This window comes from Leptonychotes weddellii, chromosome 2, assembly GCF_054177405.1.
Source record: "Leptonychotes weddellii isolate Sample4059 chromosome 2, ASM5417740v2, whole genome shotgun sequence".
NCBI classification, from domain to species: Eukaryota; Metazoa; Chordata; class Mammalia; order Carnivora; family Phocidae; genus Leptonychotes; species Leptonychotes weddellii.
Window position 1 is genome coordinate 176,348,397 of NC_138370.1, and position 22,383 is coordinate 176,370,779.

Below are 22,383 nucleotides of genomic sequence, written 5' to 3' on the forward strand. Positions count from 1 at the left end.
TGGCGCGCTCTGCTCTGCCCTTGGCCGCAGCCGGACCCCGGACCCCCCGGCGGCTAGCAGCAGGTCAGAAACACAAGTCCATGCTCCTGGTGCAGGACCTGCCTTCCCTTCGGTTAATCTGGGATTTTTATTTCAACGTGTGGCTTCTGGGCCCAAATGAAAACATCCCAGCCGGTTACCGCACCTCTGCCCACGGCTCAAGTCACATCTTCCTACAAAGTCCCCAAGTGAGCGGACAACCATGCCATTCACCTCACCGCCACCTGAACTCACTGCTATCTTTGGCTAAAGAGCATGAAAACTGACCCAGAGAGGCCCTTCGAGAACACGGGACCTGCTCCCCAGTCATGCCACCGAGCCACAGCCGGCAGCTGCAGGCCCGGGTCCTGCTGACCTTCTGAGCCACTGGCCCACTGTCCTGTCTCCCAGGTGCTCAGGGGTCCCTGCCCCCATCTAACAACTCTTCCCACCCCCACAGCGGTCTCTCACTGGTTGAATTCTGCAAGTCTGTCTGCCCGGCCTTTAGAAAGAACACTTGCATTAACCACCCACAGCACGACCCAGGAGCACGGCCATCTGTAAAATGGGTACAAGAAGACAGAGTTGGCGGGCTGCTCTGAGGAGGAGATAAGACGAATGCTATCCAGGGCGCTTGGGTGGCTCAGTCGGTTAAGCGACTGTCTTCGGCTCAGGTCATGATCCTGGAGTCCCTGGATCGAGTCCCGCATCGGGCTCCCTGCTCGGCGGGGAGTCTGCTTCTCCCTCTGACCCTCCCCTCTCTCATGTGCTCTCTCTCATTCTCTCTCTCTCAAATAAATAAATAAAATCTTTAAAAAAAAAAAAGACGAATGCTATCCAGACCGCCTGGCACAGCATCGGCCCCATCCCGGGAGTGCCACTGCCTCTTGCCCGCAGGCGCTCCCTGCTTGTGCTCTCTCCATAAATGCCCCAAACTTGGGGACCAGAGGCCTGGAGCCTGTGGGTTATTTCCAGGAAAACAATCCCTTTCTTGAGAATCCCTCAAGGAGAAAATCCTTCCGAGGCCTTTCCGCCTCGTGCTTTTTCATGCCTGGTGTCAGCTCTCTGCCTTATCCAGAAAGTGCTCTCATTCCCTCAGACCTACCTCCCAGGACGAGCCTGTCCCTCCCACACCATCTTCTGAGCTACGCACAAGAAAGAAAGCGAGGAAGAAAATATCTAGAACAGGTGAGCTTTCAGATTTACAATAATAAGAAATTACAAAGGCTCATATAACCCTACGCACACCTGGAAGAAAGCGGTCCGGGTGCACAGGTAGGGCACTTGTATTTTTCTTCTCCTCCCAGTTTCCTACGAGAGGCCAGGAGAGGACGGGATGCAAGGCCCACCCCTGCAGGGCACCCTGACCCGAGGGGGAGTGGGTTGGCATGCACCCTCATCCCCTTTCTCAAAAGGCACTAAAGCCGCCCTGGTTCACTCTGGCTGGCCCGCCCCAGAAGGGCCACGCCCGGGACACAGCGCTGCACTCCACGCGCCCCAGATGCGCCCTCCCGGCCCGGCCCCACCACCCCGTCTGCGCCCGAACGGGCCACCTCCCAGCCACCCATCTGCACACCACGAACCGTTTGCGTGGTCACCGTGCTCCTTCTTCTTCTGGGACCGCCCAGTGCTCCTGGTCCTTGACCAAGAGAAGAAAGCTCCTTTCCTCTTCTTCTCGCTGTCCTCATCCCCCAGCTCTTCATTCAGGGATCTTCCTGATTTCGATTTTCCGCTCAGCTGCCATCCAATGGAGACGTTAACATAACATGATTTCAACGTTACCCGAAGCGTGAGGGCGACTCTGCCGCCGGCCGGAACCCCCACCCCCAGCCACGGGCACAGGGTGCGTCCTGGGGGAGCTGTGTTGTCCCCGGGGGGGGCACTGCATCCCAGCGGCCTCTGCTCTCCCTCCCCACAGGGCAGCTCCCCTCGCTGAGAGGATGCGGCCGGAGCGCAGGTACCTTTTTTGGTGTGGACACGCTGGAGTGCTCCGAGCTGACGCTGTGCTTGGAGGCTGGGCTGCTGGGGACCTGCAGCGCGTCGGGGAGCGAGCGGCCTTCCACCTCGGCCAGGATGCACTCCTGGTACAGCTGGGACTTGAGAAAGCGGGTGTAGCTGTCGAACTTCATCAGGTTGAAGATCTACAGAGCACATGCCGCACGCTTTAGCTCCGGAAGCAGCTAGGAACGTGCAGTCCCGGAGAAGCTCTACTTCGTTAAGTAAGAATGAGACCCAGAGTAACCAGAGATCTGAAGGAAGTGAGAACCACCTTGGAAGTACTTCCCTCCATTTTCCCACACTATTCGTGTGATTTAGCAACAGAAGTCATCTCCGAGGGGGCCAGCGGGACCTGGGCTCTAAAACATATTTGGTCCCACGTACCCTTTTAATCACAGCGTCGTCCTAGAATTGAACAACTCCACACCTACGTGCACGTGACATCCACGCATCTGTGACATCACACAAAGGAGAGGCCACCACAGCCTGCTCCCCGAGAGCCCGGCGGGTGACACGGGGCTCCTTCGGGCCACACCACACCCGTTGGCACCCCTCCTCTCCGGCTGGTGGCCGGCTCGCGAGAGCGCTCTCCCACAAGGAGAGAACCCTGGCGAGGAGTCCCTGTGGGAAACTGAGGCACATCACCTGGAGCTGCTGCTCCTTGAACATGTCGGGGTGCGGAGCACTGAGAATGTCATCAGCCAGCTGGGCCTGGCTGTCGATGTTGACGGGAGTGGTAGCTTTGCTGCACAGGAACTTGCTGAAGATCTCGCGGGCCCTGTAGGAAAGCTGAAGGACACGTGTGTGAGCGGGGCGCGCGGGGCACAGCCCCCGTGTCACTCCGTATTCCAGAGCCGGACACGGGGCCAGGCACTGGAGATGTGTTTTCTGGGGCCCAATAAATAATTCTTGCTTGAATAAATACATAAAGGTCCAAGCCAGTACAAAACTTTCCACCAAATAGGCTCCTCCCTGAATTTTTTCAGTGGACTACGGAACTGTTCCAGAGACTCGGGTGCTGCGTCCAGGGGGCCCCCAGGGGCGCCGTCCCGTGTGCAGAGCCTCACGCACGCAGCCCCAGCGACGGGGGAGCTCAGTCCGTGCACACCAAGCGTGGCAAGCAGATAAGAGGCCTCGTGTGTGGCAGGTGGAGGACCACGGACGGCCTCGAGTGGGCTGCAGCATGGACCGGGACCGGCCCCGGGGGCCTTAGCGGCCGGCGCGTGCGGCGCGTGCAGCGAGGCCGTACAAATGGACATCGTGAGGGGCTCTTCTGTCTGGGGATCTCGGTCCCCCTTTCAACACACTGAGTGGCAGCACATGGGCTGATCAACGCCAAGGGCGTTTACGCACACCACGTTCACGCAACACGAAGGATCACATATGTTAAGAAACTTATCCTGAAAAAGAAGCGTTTAGATATCATATGAGGACGTTTTTACGTCGACCTCAAGCTGCACTAGACGCTAGCCCGTAGTGAGACCATCCCACGCTCCAGGCGTGAACACACTTACCTCTTTTTTATCATGTGCAGGTACATGGTTAAAGTATTCACAGGCCTGCCAGAATAAAATGTTCTCTTCACTGAATTCCTTCCTTAGGAAATCCTAAGAAAAACGCCATCAGTGAACGCTCACACATGACCAAGCCGCTGCTGCATTCCCACTCCTTCCCTGTGTTCGCCCTCACGGACGCCAGGGGCTCATAAGCCCGTCTCCCTAACTCACCTGGGGCCACGCACAGCAGACCGCAAAGCCGCGTGCACTTCAAGGACCGCTGTGGGCTCCCAAGGGCATGGCGCCCCTTCCCCCTAGCCGGCCTCGCCACATGTAGCCTGCCTCCCAGCGTTTACCAGAAGCTCCCGTGCCCCTTGCTGCGGGGAGACCCCCGATGCAGAGCCCGGGCCAGGCTGGGCAGAGGCCCCCCCCCCGACCCCTTGGCCTCGAGCGTGCCGAGCAGGTGGGCAGGGGGAGACCCCCTCGGGAGGGTGCCACGGTGACCACCTCCGTGCTCGGGGTCGGAGCCCCGGGTCCTGCTTGAGGAGCCCCAGCAGAGGGTGCACGCGCCCCCCCCCGCCCGGCCACGCCCCCTCACTCACAGAGAAGTACCGAACCCCAAGAGGGTCCTGCAGGAGGCGCTCGAATGACACGGCCCAGCTGGCGGCTCTCCTCTCTCGCAGACGCCGGCAGCTCTGCACGCTTGGGAGGCTGGCATTGCTGCTCAGACTGTGGTGACTCACGCAGTCCTTCAGGTCGGCGCCGGTCAGCTCTGCGGGGCCAGCACACAGCTCACCTGCATGGGTGTCCTCCGCACCTGCCCGGCAGGGCCCGGCCAGCCTTCCCGGGGGGCGGCGGGGCTCTCCCCGACGCGCCTTCCCTAAGACACGCACTCGGCCAACAGTCCGCACCGAGCGCCTACGACAGCCTGGCGCTGTTCTGGGGACAGGGGACGTGGCGTGGAACACGGCCAACCCCAGTCCTCACACGGCCACACGCGCACGCACACGGAGCAGGGAGAGCGGCGACCGCAGCCACACGCCCCAAGCCCGTGGCTGAGCGCGCGCTGCAGACACCACGGGGCTCCCAGGTGATCCCACGTGTGAGGCTCGGGAGGCGCCGGGTCTCCATGGGGTGAGCAGAGGGCAAGGGGCACAGACGGGGTGTCCAGGACCTGGGGCGCCGCTCTGCGTCTGGAGGGAACGTCTGCCGTGTGAAAGCACGCGCTCACACGTGTGCCCTGTTCTGCACGAGCACAGTCTCGATGCAGAATGTGTGGCATAACGTCCAAACGTCCTATTTAACCACACGTGTTGTGACAACTCATTAGAGGCCACCCCAGAGCGGAAAACATGACACATGCCGCAGGAGGTGGCTCCCAAGCATCTACAAAATAGCCCCAAATAGCATGAGTTTCTTTGTCTTTTAGGCGAGTTCCTGAATAATCCGCCCCCTTCACAAAGGGAAGGGGAGGTGCTCGGGGAGCCCCATGTCACCGTCTCCCACCTCGTGTGAGCAGCGCGGGGAGCTCCTGGTCCCCGCATGGGCAGGCCTGGTCGGCGCAACCCAAGGGAAGGACCCAGGACAAACATTCTGCCATGGACGCGTCCCCTTCTATACGAACAGCACGTCCCACAGGGCTGTTCCCTCCGCGGGCCCTAACACCAAGGAGACTGAGGACCGAGCCACGGCCCGCCAATCACAGAGGACACAGGACAGGGGAATCCCTAACCCGTGTGGGTGTGAGGCTTGGAGGAGCAAAGCTAACTAATGAAACAGGGCTCGTTTGCTACATCCTGGGCTCCTGTCCCGCCGCACACAGGCGGCCGTCGGGGCTGGTGGCGGGAAGGAGCCCAGGGGACTAGTTGGTTAGCTCGAGCTCTAGGCCAACTGGAAATGCAGCTTCTTAGTGACGAGGGGCCAGCAGTGGGGGAAGTGGGGGAAGTGAGGACCAGCGAGGCAGCGTGAGGCCCTGCTACCCTTTAGGCTGACGCCCACTCACGGTTGTGCAGAGAGAGCAGTGGACACAGGCCTGGCCTGTGGCCGCCATGCCCACAACCAGGAGCCCAGAGGGCCGCAAGGAGGCCATGGCACAGCCCCGCTAACCCAGAGAACAGAGGGCCAAGAATGCAGAGCCCAGATTTTGGTCAAAGGGGACCCATGTGGTAACTAGAAGCCACTTGGGCAGGAATCACTCAAAGGTGGAAAAGCACTTAGATTGGAAAAGAAAAGAAAACTAGAAAGTCAAAAAGTAATCTAATATTATACTGCTATAGAAGAAAGTTTAAATAAGATTCAGAAGATGAAACAAGATGAGAGAAGGACAGCTTTAATTTTCTTAGCTGCTCAGTAGACTCCACCATGCGGTACATGTCACTTCTGAGATGAAAGCCTCGCGACAGAATCTGCCACCACTACTCACGAGGACTGCAGCGGAAGGCCCCAGCCCAGAGCTCACCACATGGCACAGACCCCCTGCTGCTAAACGCCGAGCACAGCATGGCCAGCCGCGAGGGGCGCGAGCACGGCCCTCAGACGACTCAGCAACTCCGCCATGACGCCGACGGACCACCTGGACTCGCCTTGCTGCACGATCCCCACGTGCAGAACACCCCGAGCAAGAGATCCGCTTCACACTCACACACAACCCCGCTCTCTCTGATTTGTATCCAGTAACTGTAGCAATGAGGGGCAGAGCCCCACAGATGTTAATTCTCCCTAAATGAACACGTAATCCCAACAGATTTCCCAAGAGATATTTTATTAGAACCAGACGAGCGGGGTGTAAAAGTTCACGTGGAAAACTAAACGTGAAATGCTGGGAAAACAAACCAAACCAGAGCCAGGAGGCGGGGCCAGCCCCACCTGGCGCCACACCACAGCCATGTCCCCACTTGGGGGGGGGGGGCAGCGTGGACACGTGACTGGGACAGAAGGCCACTCGGTGTGGGGACAACTGGAAAACCACCTGAGAGATGCTGAAATAAATCTCACCTGGACTGAAGGTTTCAATGGAAGAGCATCAAATTAGAGAAACTCTGGAAGGGAAGACGCAAGCCCAGAGCCGTGAGAGACAAGACGGATAAACGGATGACACCAAACTCTGAGGGCAGGGCTGGCGGGGCAGGCGGGGAGGGGTGCGGGGGTCAAAGGTACGTGCTTCCGGTTACAAGACAAACAAGTCCTGGGACGTGGTGCGCGTAGCTCCCAACACAGTGTTGCAGGGGGTACTGGGGAAGAGAGTAGATCGTAAAAGTTCCCAAGAAGAAAATCGCACGTGCACGTGTGTGTGTGTGTGTGTGTGTGTGGTGAATATGTGACACCGAGCCATCATGTCATACACCTGCAGCCCCCATAACGTCACCTGTCAACTGTACCTCGGTGAAAAATAAAAAATGAAATAAAAGTTTAAAAACACCATAAGCAAAAAAGACAAAGCGTGGGGAGATACAATCCATTACACAGATGAAGGACTCATTTTCTTTGTATTCAAGAACACCTACACATCACTAAGAAAAAGATCCGAAAACCAAAGACAACTGGAAGAATGGTGTGGTCGGTCACTGAGTGGGGGCTTGAGATAATTTTCAAAACACACTGTTAAGTATGAGCACCAAAACATTCTTCCTCCAGCCTTTTTTTCCCTGAGGCAATAAAGGCTGAACTGAGAACTGAGGGGTGAACAGAAGGTAACTGGCCTCAGAGGAGCTGGGAAAGATGAGGGGCCAGATGTGCAAAGGCCCTGGGGCAGAAGGGGCATGGCTCAGAGCCAGTGTGTCTGGGCTTAGGGGGAAATGGTGGGCCAAGGAGCACAGACTGTACCCTGGGGGCAGGGAAGAAGAAGGGAAGGTCAGGAAGACACTCCTTCACAGGTCCATCGGCCTGGCTGAGTGACAGGGCGGCCCGAGCTCTGCCCACAGGAGGGTGCAGGTGGTTGGGGCTGTGAGGGCAGGCGGGCACACAGGAAGACCGGCTGCAAACTGCAGACACAGCAGCTGGACCCCAACATGGGTGGTGGCGCTTTCTGGTGTCCTGGCATCTGGATTCCAACAGAGCAGCGTCAGAGTGATTTGGAACACCTGCCCTCCTCACTCCCAGGGCACGTGGGGCAGCAGCGAGGAGGGGCGCCTGGCACCCCGCCCTGGGCAGGTGCTGTGGGCCGCAGCCCGAGCATGAGAGTGGATGAGGGAGGACACGGCTCAACAGAACTTGGAAGTGAAAGGTGACCCATCTGTTGACTGAGCTCATTTTTATGAAACCTGGCAAATACTAATTTTTTTAAGACTCACAGATCAACAACTGACACTTTAAAAGTCCAGTGGAGAAAGGCACTTTAAAATTGAGTTAGGACACTCCTGATGCCCCACCCGCCCCACATGCCGTGCCGCCCCCAGACCTTGGGGTCCCCAGTGTTGACAGTCCGGCGGGAGGCAGGCCGAGACGCACGCCGGCCCGTGCAGACACAGGCGCAGGAGATGAAGGGGAGAGTCCCCGTGGCCGCAAACCCACTCCTCCTGAAGGCGCGCAGGCCCCAGGGGCTGGCTCTCCCAGGGCCCCGCAGAGTCGGGGAGAGTCATCTTGCCGCCAGGCTCCCTGCACCGCGGGAGGAAAAGCTGAGGCTCCTTCCCACGGTCTCCTTTTGTTCCCTTCTGTTTTGTTTCTCATTGAAACCATCAGAATGCCCGCTGGGCCTCAACTCCAGAGCCAGTGGAGCTTAGAGAGGGAATATGGGACACAAGGACCCCGAAGGAGCCGCTCCCCGACCCCCGCAGGGCAGGCCACACACTGTCTGAGGCCACGGACTCGCCATTTCCCTCCCGACAGCCAGATTTCAAGGAACATGCACAGTCTTCAAAGTGGGGAAATCAGAGATAATTGCCGGCTGCACAAAGCACGTCAATCCCAAGCTCTCCTAACCAGAAGGTCTCCTAGCAACTTTGACTGAAGGCACGTGGTGGGTGCCGGGGCCCTGGGGCGGGGGAGTGGGTGCTGCTCAAGTGGGCTTCAAATCCCAGCACCTTCCACGCGTCCGCACCACTCAGGGGCCGGCACCTCGCTCTCGATACCCACCGTCAAAGTCTGAATTTCCTAACTCCACATTCAGACTCGCTCTGGAATTGTTCTCCAGCCCAGACAACAGTGCACATTTGAGAAAGAACTGATCCTGAGGGCCAGGGCCAGACAGGAGAAGGAAAGGAGAAGGCCCAGTGCGTCCACCGCACTGCCTGAGGCTCCTGCTTGCTCCGAGCAAGGAGAAAACGGCAGCTCTGCCGAGGATGCCCACAGTCCCGCGTTAAGGCATCATGCTAGAGAACAGTCCCTGCGCTTGGTTTCTTTTGTTTCTTTTCTCTTTCAATTGGCCAGTTTGAGTCAAAGAAATGCTTTCCCGGTGAGAAAGTTTTTAAAGTCCATTTCGGATTTGCTTGAAAACCGGAAAAGCCCCCACCTTTATACTGGCTGGATAAACATGCGCGTTACGTGTTAGAAATAATGTCGACAACGCCTGGGATTACAATCTTATAGCTAATTCCGCACCACAAGGCTTTAGCCCATTACCTCACCGGAACATCCCGTCCAAACCATCATCTCAAGCCCCTTAAACGTGTAAATCACAACTCGAGGTCAGGATCCTGGGCTACCTGCCCCCGGCCCCCTGAGCCCCCTGAGCAAACATACCTGCAGCCTGCTCAGGTCAGCCAGCCCCCGACAAGCACGACAAGGCGCACAGACCACGAGGGACTTTACCTGGGTAAAGCTGATAAGAGCCACCGTGATGCCACTTAACCAAATACTTCCAACCATTCACCGCAAACCACCCCTCCGAATCCATACCAGGCTCAGCCGGCACAGCCCCCAGGGCCCTGGGCAAAGGCTCGGGCCACACACAGAGACATTGTTCCCAGCTCACGCTCCCCAAGGAGGCCGGTTAGCTCACTCCCCGGCAACCTGGGTCCGCAGGCCAGGCCGACAGAGGCGGTGCTCCCCCTTTGGGCTCACGCAGAGGAAACCAATAGTCTATTCAACACAGAGCATCACAGGGGCTGCATGCATAATTCACGGTGAGACCTTTAGCCACCGCTGCTCACGGAACTTGAATTATTTAGTCGGGCAGAGCTCAGCTAGAGAAGCTGCGCGCTGGAGGCTCGCGTGCCCAGGGGGAAGCCTCCTTCAGAGCTTCCCCACAGGCTGCCGCGCTTTCCGTGAAACCGCCAGTGGGAAAGGAGAAAAAATAAATCCTCGTAGCTTTTTATGATAATTGTGAGGCTTTTAAACTTGGATTTCCCGATGTAGCTGAAAACTTTTCTAAATCCCATAAACACAAAGGCCTGTCTTTTCAAAATGAGACCAGAGAGTTCACCCAAAACTGCAGGGTGTCAGGAACAAGTATTGAGTTGGGTCATAAAGCAGCGCATTTTTAGCAGAAGCGCGGAAGCTTTCTTTTCAAAACCTGCAGGGGGCGGGACCGGCTCTGGCTGAGGTGTGCCGTCCCCACGGGGACGCGGTTCTCCCGCGGTTCTCCTGCGCAGGTGTTCGGTGGCCCCTGACAGTTCCGGAAGGACGGAGAGACGAAGCGTGGCCCCCGCGGGTCCTGCTTCCCCATCAACGTCCTTTCTAGCCTCACATTTCTGAAGCACGTGAAGACACCCCACAACCACTCGTGGGGCAGCAGCAGCGTGTAGGAGCAGGCTCTGCTCCCTCCGGGCCGCAGGGTCTCCCGGCCCCGGGCGCCCCCCGCCCTCGTGCGAGAGGCCAGAGCAGGTGAAGAGGCCGAGTCACTGGAGCCACGGCTGGTGCGGCTCCCAAAGGCGGAGCCCTCAGGGCAGCGAATCAGACGGCGCGGCACAGGGGGCTGAGCCAGCAGGTGCGTGCAAACCCTCACCTGCACTAAAACTGCCCCTTTCTGAGGGCTCTAAGTGCCGTCTTCTGGGGGCGACTTTTTATTTTCGTACACTCTCAAACTTGCAGAAAGGTGACAAGAATAGTAAAAGGAACTCCCACACACCCTCTACCCAGATTCACCAGACAGCTACCTACACTCTGCCCTATTTGCCAGATCATCCTGTCTCTCCCCCTCCCTCCCATCCTCCTTCTCTACACACACACACACACACACACACATACACACACACACGTACCAAGCTGTTGGAGATTTAGCTGCAGATGGCGCCCCTCTTTGCCCCTACATCCTTCAGTGTGCATTTCCGAAGAACAAGGACAGTCTCCTCCACAAACGCAGCACTATGACCAAACTTGGGAAAAGCACCACAGTCCGTACTCCAATGTCATCAACAATGTCATTTCTAGCTATTTCCCCAGGTCAGCCCAGGATCAAATTCAGCTCACATAGCTGTCATGTCTCTCTGAAAACTCCCGGCCTTTGTGTTTCCAGACCTCCACCCTCACCATTATTTTGTAGATTGCCCCTCAATGTGGGCTGTCTGATGTTTCCTCGTGATTTGGCGGGAATCCTCAGGCAGTGACGTATGTCCTTCTGGGCACCTCTCATTAGGAAGCACAGAATGTCAGTTTATTGCAATCCTGGTGATGTTTGGGTGGGGCATCTGCTTCCCCCACCACAGGGCTGCTGTCTCCTGCGGAGGGGGGGGGCAACGGGTGACTCTGGTCCCCCATCTGGCACGTGGCCACCACCCTCCTCCACTTCCGGTCAGAAGTCCACTGTAAGGAAGAGCTTTCCTTTCTTCCCCATTTTTACAAATTCATTTATCTAGATGAGCAGGCACTCAGTGGGGTTTTATTTTATTCAGTGGCTTATAATCCATAAATATTTGGGTTTTTTCTCCTCCCTTTTTTGTATGCTCTGCCTCCCGTGGCGCTGGCCCGTGTCCTTCCCGTGAGCCTGCACGCGCCCTGAGTGTCTCCTGATTTTCAAGTGCGCTTTCATTGCTCCAGACCAGCAAGTAAGGCGTGGCGTCAGGGACCGCTGGTTCCTGTTACTGAAGAGTGGTATTCGGGCACCAAGATCTGCACACGAGGGGTGCTTGTAGCCACTGGCCGGTCTCACTGTTTCCAGAACTTTCCAGCGGACAGAGCTAGGAAATAGATTCACACGCGTGCACACAGCCACAGGAGCATCTCCACATTTATCTGTACATCTACTAGAACCATGAGTTCATACTGACACCTCCAACTCCGACCCAACCCCAAGCACATTCTCCCTTTCCTATAACTCCCTCCCCAACCGTGGGGAACTGGGCTCCCATTGTCCTGGATTGTATTTGCTCATTTGCTCAAGCCCAGAATACACCTGAACTCTCTACAAGATCATTTAAGAACGGCTAACCCACAACACTGCAAAAAATAAACCTACTAACTGCAGTCAGTCTTTCTTTGTAGTTCTTTTTTAGATAAAATATACACAGAATCAAATGCACAGTCTTAGGTGTAGGACTCAGTGAGGTTAGACACCCCACAATTCGCATGGAGGCTCGGGGGCATGGAGACACGTGGGCCCAGACAGGGGAAATCTACATTCTGAGCCTTTCCTCAGTCGGCACTAGAAGTCTGATTTCTCACTGTTCTGGAAGAGCAGAGCAAGACACGCTCTCCACGTCTGAAATGACACAAGTCCTTCTGGAGAAGGAAATGCCAAGCAGATGGGGTAAAATGCTGCAGGAGCTCCCGAGGCCACGGGAGTGGGCAGAACAGTAACCGAAAAGGGTCAGTGTGGGAAGTGTGAGGCGACAAGCGGAGACGGGTGCATCTTGCCGCTTGTCACACTGAATTTTCAGGATTCTGGTCTCAGAGCCATCCACTAACGACCACAAGTGACTGAAGGTGGCATCCGACCACAGGGAGCCTCCGGGACTCCCCAAAGGGCACATGGGACATTTTTCAAAGATGAGCCATCATCAAATTCATTTATTACACTGGTTTAGACCTAAAAAATGTGCCTTATTCACTTACTAGTTAATTCTTTGTGAAATCAATTTATTTCATTCCACTGAGTAAAACATGTATACTTTATGAAAGCAGTGTTCTTTTATCCTTGTGCCAAGGGCCACACGGGAAGTGTAGCTCTCCCAGTTGCAGCCTGCCCTGTCCACAGGACACTGCCCGATGCAGAAGCCCAAGGACCCCAAATTTGAGCTCCACCAGGAAGATTCAAAATGCTGCTGACCCCTCCCCACAGCCGAGGTAGGGCCACCCGCACAGAATACTAAAGGCACAGCGACGGGCCCTGGGCCTGCACTGACACGGGGCAGGGGGAGACAGGGCAGGGGCACTTTCCCCAACAGGCCCGGGGGCTGGAGCGCTGGCCCTCAAGAAATGAAAAGGATCGAGCACACACGACCCTAAAGGATGTTTGCGGCAGGCAACGTCCTTCCCCAGGGACAGCGCTCAGGGCCCACTCCTGCGAGCGGAAGAAAGGTAATCGTGAGACAAAGGAAAAGACCGACTTTATGTGGCAGGTACACACGGTGCAGCCATAATCCGTGCCTTCTGGGGCAGTTATGGAGTCACGGCGTTTTAATGAAGATGGTAGGGTAGATAGAAAACCAAACACTATGGAATATCTGTGCCCCTTCTATGGCTTCCAAAGAAAACAATCATGTTTAAAAAGTCATTTGTCCAAAACTGGGTTCCAAAAATCTGGTCCCCATGCTGGTCCCATGTTCCCTGGGAGCCTTCAGCCTCCCCGGCCCAGAGAAAGCTGGTGTTCACCTGCTCTTCCTCCAGCAGCAGGGGCTGCGAGGCTCCCGGGACCGCAGCCAGCAGACTGTTTCTCCAGCCGGTGGTACTGAAGCCTGGGGTGCCCACCTCGCAGGCTGGCCGTGGGGATCTGTCAAGCCTGACTCTTCTGTGGAATAAGCAGATGATCAGAGCTCCGCTATACGGGGAGCCCATTCTCCACGTTTTCTTCCTAAAACTGGGTGGGGACATTTAAGATGACTGGGAGGTAAATGGGCCACCTCTGGTTCTCATTTGATAGATATTTGTTGGAGGTCAAAGCTCTGTCCTAGGAGTAGGAGTCTCCAGCCCAGCTCCACCTGGCACAGGTGTGGTGGCTCAGAGCGTGGGTTCCGGAGTCACGCTGCCTGGTTGAATGAGAGCCCCAGCCTTCCCAGCTGGGCCCGGGACTCACCCTTCCGTAAAACTGTGGTAAAAGTCATGTGCCGACTCCACGGGGATACCGTGAGTCCCCTCCTTACTCAGGATTGTGACAAACACTGCCAGGCTCATAGGAGGCATCAGTAACATCAGTTGAATAAGTGGGTCGTGTATCCAAATACACGAGCTAATGATGTGGTACAGGTGGAAAGGCACGTAACTTGAAATTATATGTATCTTGCAGTTTTAATGCACAATTCATGAAATATTTTCTCCTTTAAAAAATTTAGACATAAATCTAAAACCTCTATTGACCATTACCTAAAATCCCTGCCCTATCTTCCCTCTCCAGAGAAAACCCATCTTATTAATTTGGTGTTGATCTTTCCAGATATGTTTTAATGCTTTTACCAACATATATATGTTCCCATAGAAACAATGTGTATTGTTTAGGAAAGCTACTAATTTTTGTCTTTCTGAATTCTATTAGAGTTCTGAAAGGCCTGGCCATCTGATTGATGTGCTTTGGGTTTTCTATTTAGATGCTAATAACATTCAAGAATAATGATAATTTGGTTTCCTCCCCTCCAAGCTTTTTGAACGTATTTCTTTTTCTTGCCTTATACTGTTGGCCAGAATTCCCGATACAATGTTACATAGTTGCTGAGACAGGGAACATCCTTGCCTTATTCCTGGCTCTAATGAGAATGCTTCTGATGTTTAACCATCAAGTATAACTTTTAAAAATCAGAGCGGGCAATTCTATCTGGTACTCCTTTAGCCTCTATTATGATAATCATATGGTTTTACTCTATCACTCTACTAACACAGCATAATCCATTTATATGCTTGTACTATTCAACTACCAAATACAAGTCCCATGAAGTCAGGGACCCTGTTTTGTTCACAAATGTATCTCCAGTGCCCAAAACAGTTTTTAGAAGAAAGCAGGAGAAAGTAGGAGCTCAAAATATAATTGCTAAATGAATAAATGGCTCGTTAGTTTCTGCTTTATTATTTCCTTAATCTTAATTTGCACTTATTTTTCTCTTCTATTTTCCTACCTTCTTATGTTGAAAGCTTAGCTCCTATATTTTCTAACTGTTCATTTTTATAATATATACATTTAATGCTATGAAATTTTCTCTGGAAACCACTTTGGCTACATCCCATGGTGTTAATATGTAGCACTATAATTGGGAAGCAGTTCTAAACTGTATTGTAATTTCCAGTTTAATTTTCTCCTTGACCCACAGATTATTTAGAAGTATAGCTTTGAACTTTCCATTTGTGAATTATTTTTTGTTGTCTTTTTTGTGATTGACATCTATTTAATTACACGACTGTCAGTAGATGTGCTCTGTATGCTATAAATATTTTTAAAATCTGTAACAATTCCATCTGTGGCATAGAATAATAGTCAACTATAGTCAACACCTTTGGAAAAAAGTATATTCTCTATTGGGTATAAAGTTCTATATACACTTGTTAGATTTTATGTTTCCATTTATTTACCAGCTCGATGTCTTAGTTTCTGAAAAAGGTATGTCACAGTCTCTCGCCAGGAGTACGTGTCCACGTGTATTGCGGTCCCATCTAAGTTTGCTTTGTAAATGAGATGCTCTATTTTTGGTGCACAGAGCTTCTCTTCTTACATTTTTTTTCACTATGTGTTATTTTGTCCAAGATTCGTATTCTCATACCAGCTTTTCTTTCTTAGTATCTGCCTGTTATATCTTCTTTCATTTAAGTATTTCAATCTGCCAGGGCTGTTTGTTTTAAAGCTGGACTTGCAACAATCTAAGTAGAGAGTTTGTGCTGTTTGATGTTTTTCTCTTCCATCGAACTTGAAATCTTCTTCAGGACCTGCCCTAGGCTCCTTCTCTGCCCAGTCCCTCTGGGCAGCTGTATCTGCTTCCAGCGTTCCGTTACACTGAAACGCAATCAGAACAACAATGGCGACACTAAGCGGTAGCTCGGTCGCCACAGCTTGTGATGATGCGCCGGGTGCTGCTCGCAGGGTGCCGCGTGCATTAACTCTGAGAGTCAGTCCCGGGGCCCCCTGCGCAGATGGGAGCACTGAGGCACACCAGCAGGGGCAGAGGTGGGCTGTGGCCTCACTGTGCACCCCGCTGCCTCCACTCACCCTGAAGGTTTGAGACTTGCCTTTTCTGCACCATCTTTAATTCTTCAAGCTTACCCAGGCATTCGATTCCACTGATACACTGATGACTCCCGAACTTTCTGCATTCTGTATCTGTTTATCTAACTGTCTACACAGCATCTCCCCTTGGACATTGAGTGAGCATCTCAAAAATCCCAGGTCCAAAGCAGAACTCTTGTTATTGCCTCGCTGTCTGTTTCTCCCCATCCTACTCCTTCGCATCCCTGCAAATACCATGATCATCCCCTAGGTGCCAAAGCGAAAACCCAGAGGTCAGCTTGGGGACCCTGTCTCCTCACTCCACGCTTCCCCCGTGGACACAGGCATTCTCTCTCAGGTTCCCCACTGCCCCTAGCTGCCCCTTCTTGCCTTCTCCTGACTCCTCCTGTCTCCCCAAACCCAAACTAGGGCTAAGCTCAATTCATGTTTCAGGCTCAGCTTTGCTCGGCCATGCCGACCCCTGGCTGGGTCAGGCCCCGCACCTTTGCCACTCCAAACGACATCACACCTGACCACGGTCCACCAGTTACCCACAGGCAGGCATGGTCTTTCCACTGGCTTCTCTCTAATGTGATGGGTCACCTTATACACAAATCCTCAAAAAGTCTCATATGTTGCAGGCTTCTCCCTCACCTTATTTTGGACAATGGAATCTATTTGAGGGTGACACATTAGCCTGAAATCATCTCAGTTAATCCTGGTTTTAGGTAGTTATGGAGATCAGTCACCTAAAAGAAATAGTTAGTTAAAAGACAAATAAACCAAGCCAGATTTAGTGTTTATTCCTGGGGAATGACCTCAAGATTTTTATAGAGCAAGGCAGTAAGCGGCTACATAATGAAGATCACAAATGTACAGTTACAAAACAAATTTTTACACCCAACAGTCTTAATGTCAATGGCTGTTTGTGGCTTTATAATAACATTTCCAGGGAAAGCGTCACTCAGAAGTGCTATATCTCGACCAGCTGAGACAGAAGCGAAGATGACTGGAGTACGGCCAGGGACACACACACTGGCTGAGATGCACGAGCAAATGCACGGTGCCCGGAAGAGCAGGAGTGACCCTGAAGGCACACAAAGCTGAGACTACACCACAGATCTCATAGCGCTCCAAGAGTGAGAGTAATTACAGCATGAAGTGTCGACCCAATGACAGACAAAGAGGCCAATGGAACAAAAGACAGAGGCCAGAAACAGACCCCCAAATATATGATTACCTGATAAAGGTGCTGCTTCAATTCAGTGAGGAGAGGATCGGCGTTTGCGACACCTGGGACCAGGTCAGCTGGACCTCAGGTGGGACAGACGAGTCTTGTCCCCCGACTCACACTGTGCCCAAGAAACTGCTTCCAGATGATCTGAGATTTCAGAGGGAAACACTAAAACAATGGCTTTACCTTCACGGTCACAGGATCGCAGAAGGCACCACCAGCAGAGTGAACCGGTGAGCCACAGAGGGGCTTACCTGCACACACAAAGTTAAGACAAGCTGATTTCTAGGATATATTTTTTAAAATTTCTACAAATCAATAAGAAAAGAGAGACGATCTGATAGAAAAATGAGCAAAAGTCTTGCACAGGCACTTCACAAAGAGGATATCCAAGGGGCCAAAAACGCAAAAGGTGCTCGGTTCACTGGTCATCAGGGAACTGCAATCGCAAACCACGCCCCAACGCCCCATATTCCCTACTTGATGGGTAAAATGCAAAGGGACAATGTGAAGTGTGGAGAGGATGTGACCCCACACATGCTGGTTGGTGCACATAGGGTGGAACCGTTCTGGAACGCCGTATTTATGCCAGCGTGGAGCCGCCTGTCCCAGCAGCAGTGCTCATGGATGCTCGCCTTGAGTCCCCCACGGGCATGTAACAGCACGCCACCAGCGACGGCCAGCAGTCAAAACCCACTCAAGCGTCAGCAGCAGTCCCATGGACTCATGGCCACGGCCACAGAAATGAACGGCTATTGATATGCACAGCATGTATAAAACTCATAAGCCTCAATGAAATGACAGCAGCTGGACGCCGAGGAGGGTGTGTGGCATGAGCGCATTGTGTTCAAGTTCAAAAACAGACAAACTGAGCGATGGGGTCAGCAGTCAGGCTAGTGGTCCGCTTCGGGGTCAGGGACTGGAAAGGGGTACAAGGGGCTTCCGGGGGCTGGTAACACAGTGTGTTCACACTGTGGAAAGTCCTCAGGCCACTTGTCGCAGGTGTGTGTCTACTTGCAGTGTATGGCTTATTCCCCAAGAACAAGCCTCCATGGCTCGAAGAACAGTTGTAACAAAAACACATCTGAGGTGTCTGAATGAAATATCAGGAAACGTGAGAACAGAAGAAAGAACAGTCTTTCCAAATTAGTATCACGAAATGTAAAACGTAACTTTGTAGAATGAAATCAATTATTCTATTAGACTTTGTTATTGACATCCCTTTCTAGAGTTGTTACCTACCGTTTCTATATTCAAATCAGCCAGGATTGAGTTTTGGGACTTGTCGTTAGGAACAAAAATGGGGAGCTGTCTTAAGTGAGGACTGTCCCATGTGTGTTCCAAGTGGATGTGTCAGCTGAGGGGGGGCAGGTAACTGTGCATCTGTGCTCTTGCATTTCCCCAGCAGCGGGGACAGTGACCGGCATGCGCAATCTGCTGGAGGGAACAGTGGTGTGCCTGCAAAGAGCTGGGGCCTGAGAATGGAGAGGCCACGTGTGAGCAAAGCGGGCAGAGAGGGTCGAGGGCGCGCTGCGCGTGGGTCCAGGGCTCTGGTTCCTCGCCTCCTTCCAGCCGCCAGCAGGATAGACGCAGGGAGCCTGGCCAAACCCAACCTGGGGCCGACCCCTTCCTCCCAGATTCTAGCCATTTCTCCACAGGTCAGTCACTGCTGTGTCGGTGAGCTGGAGCTGGAGTAACGGGGACTAACTCAAAGGGTTGTCTTTGTAAACCTGGGGAAAGAGGACGTATGTCAAGACTGTCAGACTTAGCAACACTTCAAACACGCGTGAGAGCTTTTCAGCAGCCAAGAACTGGGACAAGTGAGGCGCACACAGATTTGCTTCTGGTGGTAGCAATGCACTGAGCGCTGGTACACCTGAGATGAAGCTACAGGACAACCCGTGACGGGCCTCCTGTCCACATGCAGTTAGCGGGCAAGTGCGTGCGCTGCTGTCGGACTGCGAGGGTCAGATGCCCTGCCCCTCTGACCTGCGAGGCTGTCGACCCGCAGACTGGGAGCTGCCTACTCACAGGGAGGACTACATGGGTTCAAGCATGGGAAGCACCCAGGAGAGCCCCTCCTAGCTCGAGGAAATGCACTCGGGCCCCTGGTGTTTCTCCGAATGGAGCTAGACAGCCAGGAATCCCTCCTGACGAGGTAAGCTCCCCGCATAGATTGCTTCCAATCAGAGGAAGGGCACTTCCTGGGGCCCTCTGGGATCCCCTGCACTGGTTCCTAGAGAGGACTGGGTGGTGCTGGAGACACAGGATGCCCCCCAATGGGAGGCAGAGCCTAGTTACGGCGGCCACGGGAGGCCCGTCTGGGAGAGTCAGGCCAAGAGTTCCTCGTTCATTTCACTGGTTCATTCTGGCACCACAACAAATTCCACCAGAATATTACAGGAATGTGAAGGTAACCCAGGCTTACTGGATTCCAGAATTCGGTGTTTGCTCATTCACTGGCTGTTCCAAGTGCCCCACGCTGAGCCGGTGCGGGATACACCAGGGACAGGCCTGGGGGGATGAGAACCCACTCTTTCTGGTTGTGAGGGCAGCTTTTATCCTCTAGGTAACGGGAAATCATGGAAGTTCTTTGTGCAGGAAAGTGTCATGGTCTGAGTTTTGTTTAGAATTTGAGAGATCATATCCCACAATTACAGTGAAAAAAATTATATCACAAGAATTCTATGTGTGGCACCGATGGGGTAATGGGGACCGGTTGCCACATATTATAGAAAACTAGGCAAAACAGACCAACAACAGCTCTCAAAAACTGGACCACAGTCACTGTAAGACCCTGATTCCTGATGGAAAAGAAATCAGTGAGGTGAGTCCTGAGACTGCCCAGCAGCCCGCCACAGGCGCCCACAGAGTGCAGCGTGGGGGAGGGGGAGCCGCACAGACGACATCCCCATCACTGTGCTGGACAGACAGAGACTAGACTCAGGGAAGCCCAGGGTGGCTAGAATCGGCAGGGGCCGCACGAGCGAGGGGAGAAAGAGCTGCGGGGAGCTCACAGGAGACCCTGGGGCCTGCTGCTGAGTTCCGGCTCACGCGGGCACAGGGTGAAACCCCACAAGGCTGGGCAAAGAGCAGCCGGCCAGCTGCAGGCTGGCCTGCTCCCACAGCTCACGCAGGGTTGGGGGATCTCAGAGTCCCAAGCAGTTCTTGTTGGACACGTGCCGCTCAGTGGAGACCACACACGTGTCAGGCTTAAGTGGCGTGGCTAAGGCAGCCTACAGGAAAAGCTACCTTAGACTTGCCCTAAAAAAGCCTAAAAACAAGCCTCAAAGAGATCGAGCCAACCACAAGTAGCTTTACTGCCTATTAAACAAACTTCTGTACTCTTCAAAGGAAGACCACAAAATCCAGCACCAGTTGAAAATCCCTAGACGTGTGAAGATGCAGAAAAATGTGACCCATAACCAGTCAACAGGACAGACTCACGAATGACAGCGATGGTGCGTTAGCAGCCAAGGACCTGAAGACGCGCAGAGATGCTGTGAACACGCTCACGGGTGTACGGAAGGCAGGGACGCAGTGAGGAAAGAGCAGAAGGGCTGGAGGAGCCACAGGGGGCACTGCCGAGACAGAGACACGGCCTCGGAAGTGAGTAGGTCACAGGACGGCACGAACGCATATTAGACACTGTGGAAGAAGAGATCAGTGGACTTAAGGACGGAGCTAAGGAATCTACGAACTATGAAGCGTAGGAGAGAAAAAGAAGGACTAAAAATGAACATGTCTCCAGGGCGGTAGGAAAAGCTCGAGTGGCCTAACATTCTTGTAATTAAAGTAGGAAATGCCTGATTCTCAAGAAGCACATACACAACAAAACCAAACCAAGAGTTATCATAGTTAAACTGCTGAAAACCAGCAATAAAGAGAAAATCTTAAAAGCCTTCTGAGTGGTATGCCTAGATGCATACCCTTTACCTTCTTACAGTTTATCTAACTTGGGGACAGGGGAGTTTTTCCCTCTTTGCACAAAAACTATTCAGAGAGAGCCCTTGGGAAAAGCCCTGAGTCTTCCCCGACCTCAGGGTCTACTTTTAAACCTTTCCTCTAAATTATTCTGGCCAATCAAGTTTTAGACCCAATCTATAAAATGCTTTTTCTCAGCAACTTTATGAATATTCTGAGAGTGAATCTATTAAAATTTTTTAGACCACAATATGTGGTCTAAAACAATATGATTTAACATCATATAAAACAATATGATTTCAGTAGACTCTTTATGAAAGTATAACACAGACTGAAAAATGCACGTCACAAGTGCATAGTTGGATTTTCACGCGTGAATGCACCCTTGGAACCAGCTCCCAGATCAAGAGGCAGAACTTGAGCAGCCCGGGAGCTATAACCACTTCCCAGATAGACACACGGCTTATGAAAACAGCCTGTACACTCCACTCTTTTTACACTACAGTTTCATAAAAGAGGCTCCCCCCGCCCAACCAAGAATCAAAGTAATCCATTCCCTTGGAGTAGGAAGGATATACACCTGCTTCCAGATAGGGCCTCTCAGAGGAGGATGAGGAATGGACACAGGAAGGGTAAAGAGGGGACCTCCACTGTGATTTTAATGCTTTAGAAAAAGGGTCTAAAGCAAATATGCTCAAATGTTAACATGTGTTACTTCTGGGAGGTAGGTATATGCTCACTGGCTTTATTACTTTAAAATTCTGTTTGCTCAAAAAAAGAAATTCACAATAGAAATAATTACTAATAGGGCGCCTGTGTGGCTCAGTCAGTTAAGCGTCTGCCTTCAGCTCAGGTCATGATCTTGGGGTCCTGCGATCGAGCCCCATGTCAGGGTCCCTGCTCAGTGCGGAGCCTGCTTCTCCCTCTCCCTCTGCCCCTCCCCCCACTCGTGTTCTCTCTCTCTCTCTCTCTCAAATAAATAAAATCTTAAAAAAAAGAAAGAATTAGTAATAAAAACTCTCTCCAAATATCATATAGAACTGGAAAGAAAGAAGCACGTTGGAAGGCATCTTGGCAGAAATCAAGTTTCCATGCCTCCCCAAACTAAAATCTACAGTCTGACTAGTGTTTACAAATACTTAGTACTTCATTCCCCATAAATACACTATGTTATTCTGGCTATAATTTTTCAGTTCTAAAGCAAACCATAAAGAATGTGATATATTAAACCAAAATAAAGAGTTCTGGTTAAAAGGGCCCCTCTCACACAGCAAATTACAAATTAACATTCTATCTCTACTATTTAGCAAACATTTTTGAAAAATGTTCAGCTAGGTTACACTGCTTTTCTGATACAGAAAATGTGAATTCACCAAAACTCTGCACAAAAACACATGGCATGACTCTGAAACGTTTTACAGTTCTCCTTCGCTTTCATAATTTTATAGAACGCAGCTCCAGGTGCCAGAAATCCTAGAGATGACAACAGCTTCTTCTCT

General features: G+C 52.6%; 1 protein-coding gene across 1 annotated transcript in view; it reads right to left on the reverse strand.

Annotated features, from left to right (window-relative positions):
- RGS12 (regulator of G protein signaling 12) overlaps positions 1–22,383 on the reverse strand; it is a 60,679-nt gene that overhangs the window by 17,227 nt on the left and 21,069 nt on the right. Inside the window, exons 3-7 of the mRNA XM_081812702.1 lie at positions 4,115–4,284; positions 3,531–3,623; positions 2,662–2,805; positions 1,980–2,159; positions 1,602–1,755 (exon numbers count right to left, since the gene is read on the reverse strand). Coding sequence (XP_081668828.1) covers positions 1,602–1,755; positions 1,980–2,159; positions 2,662–2,805; positions 3,531–3,623; positions 4,115–4,284 — 741 coding nt within the window. The remainder of the gene's footprint in view (positions 1–1,601; positions 1,756–1,979; positions 2,160–2,661; positions 2,806–3,530; positions 3,624–4,114; positions 4,285–22,383) is intronic.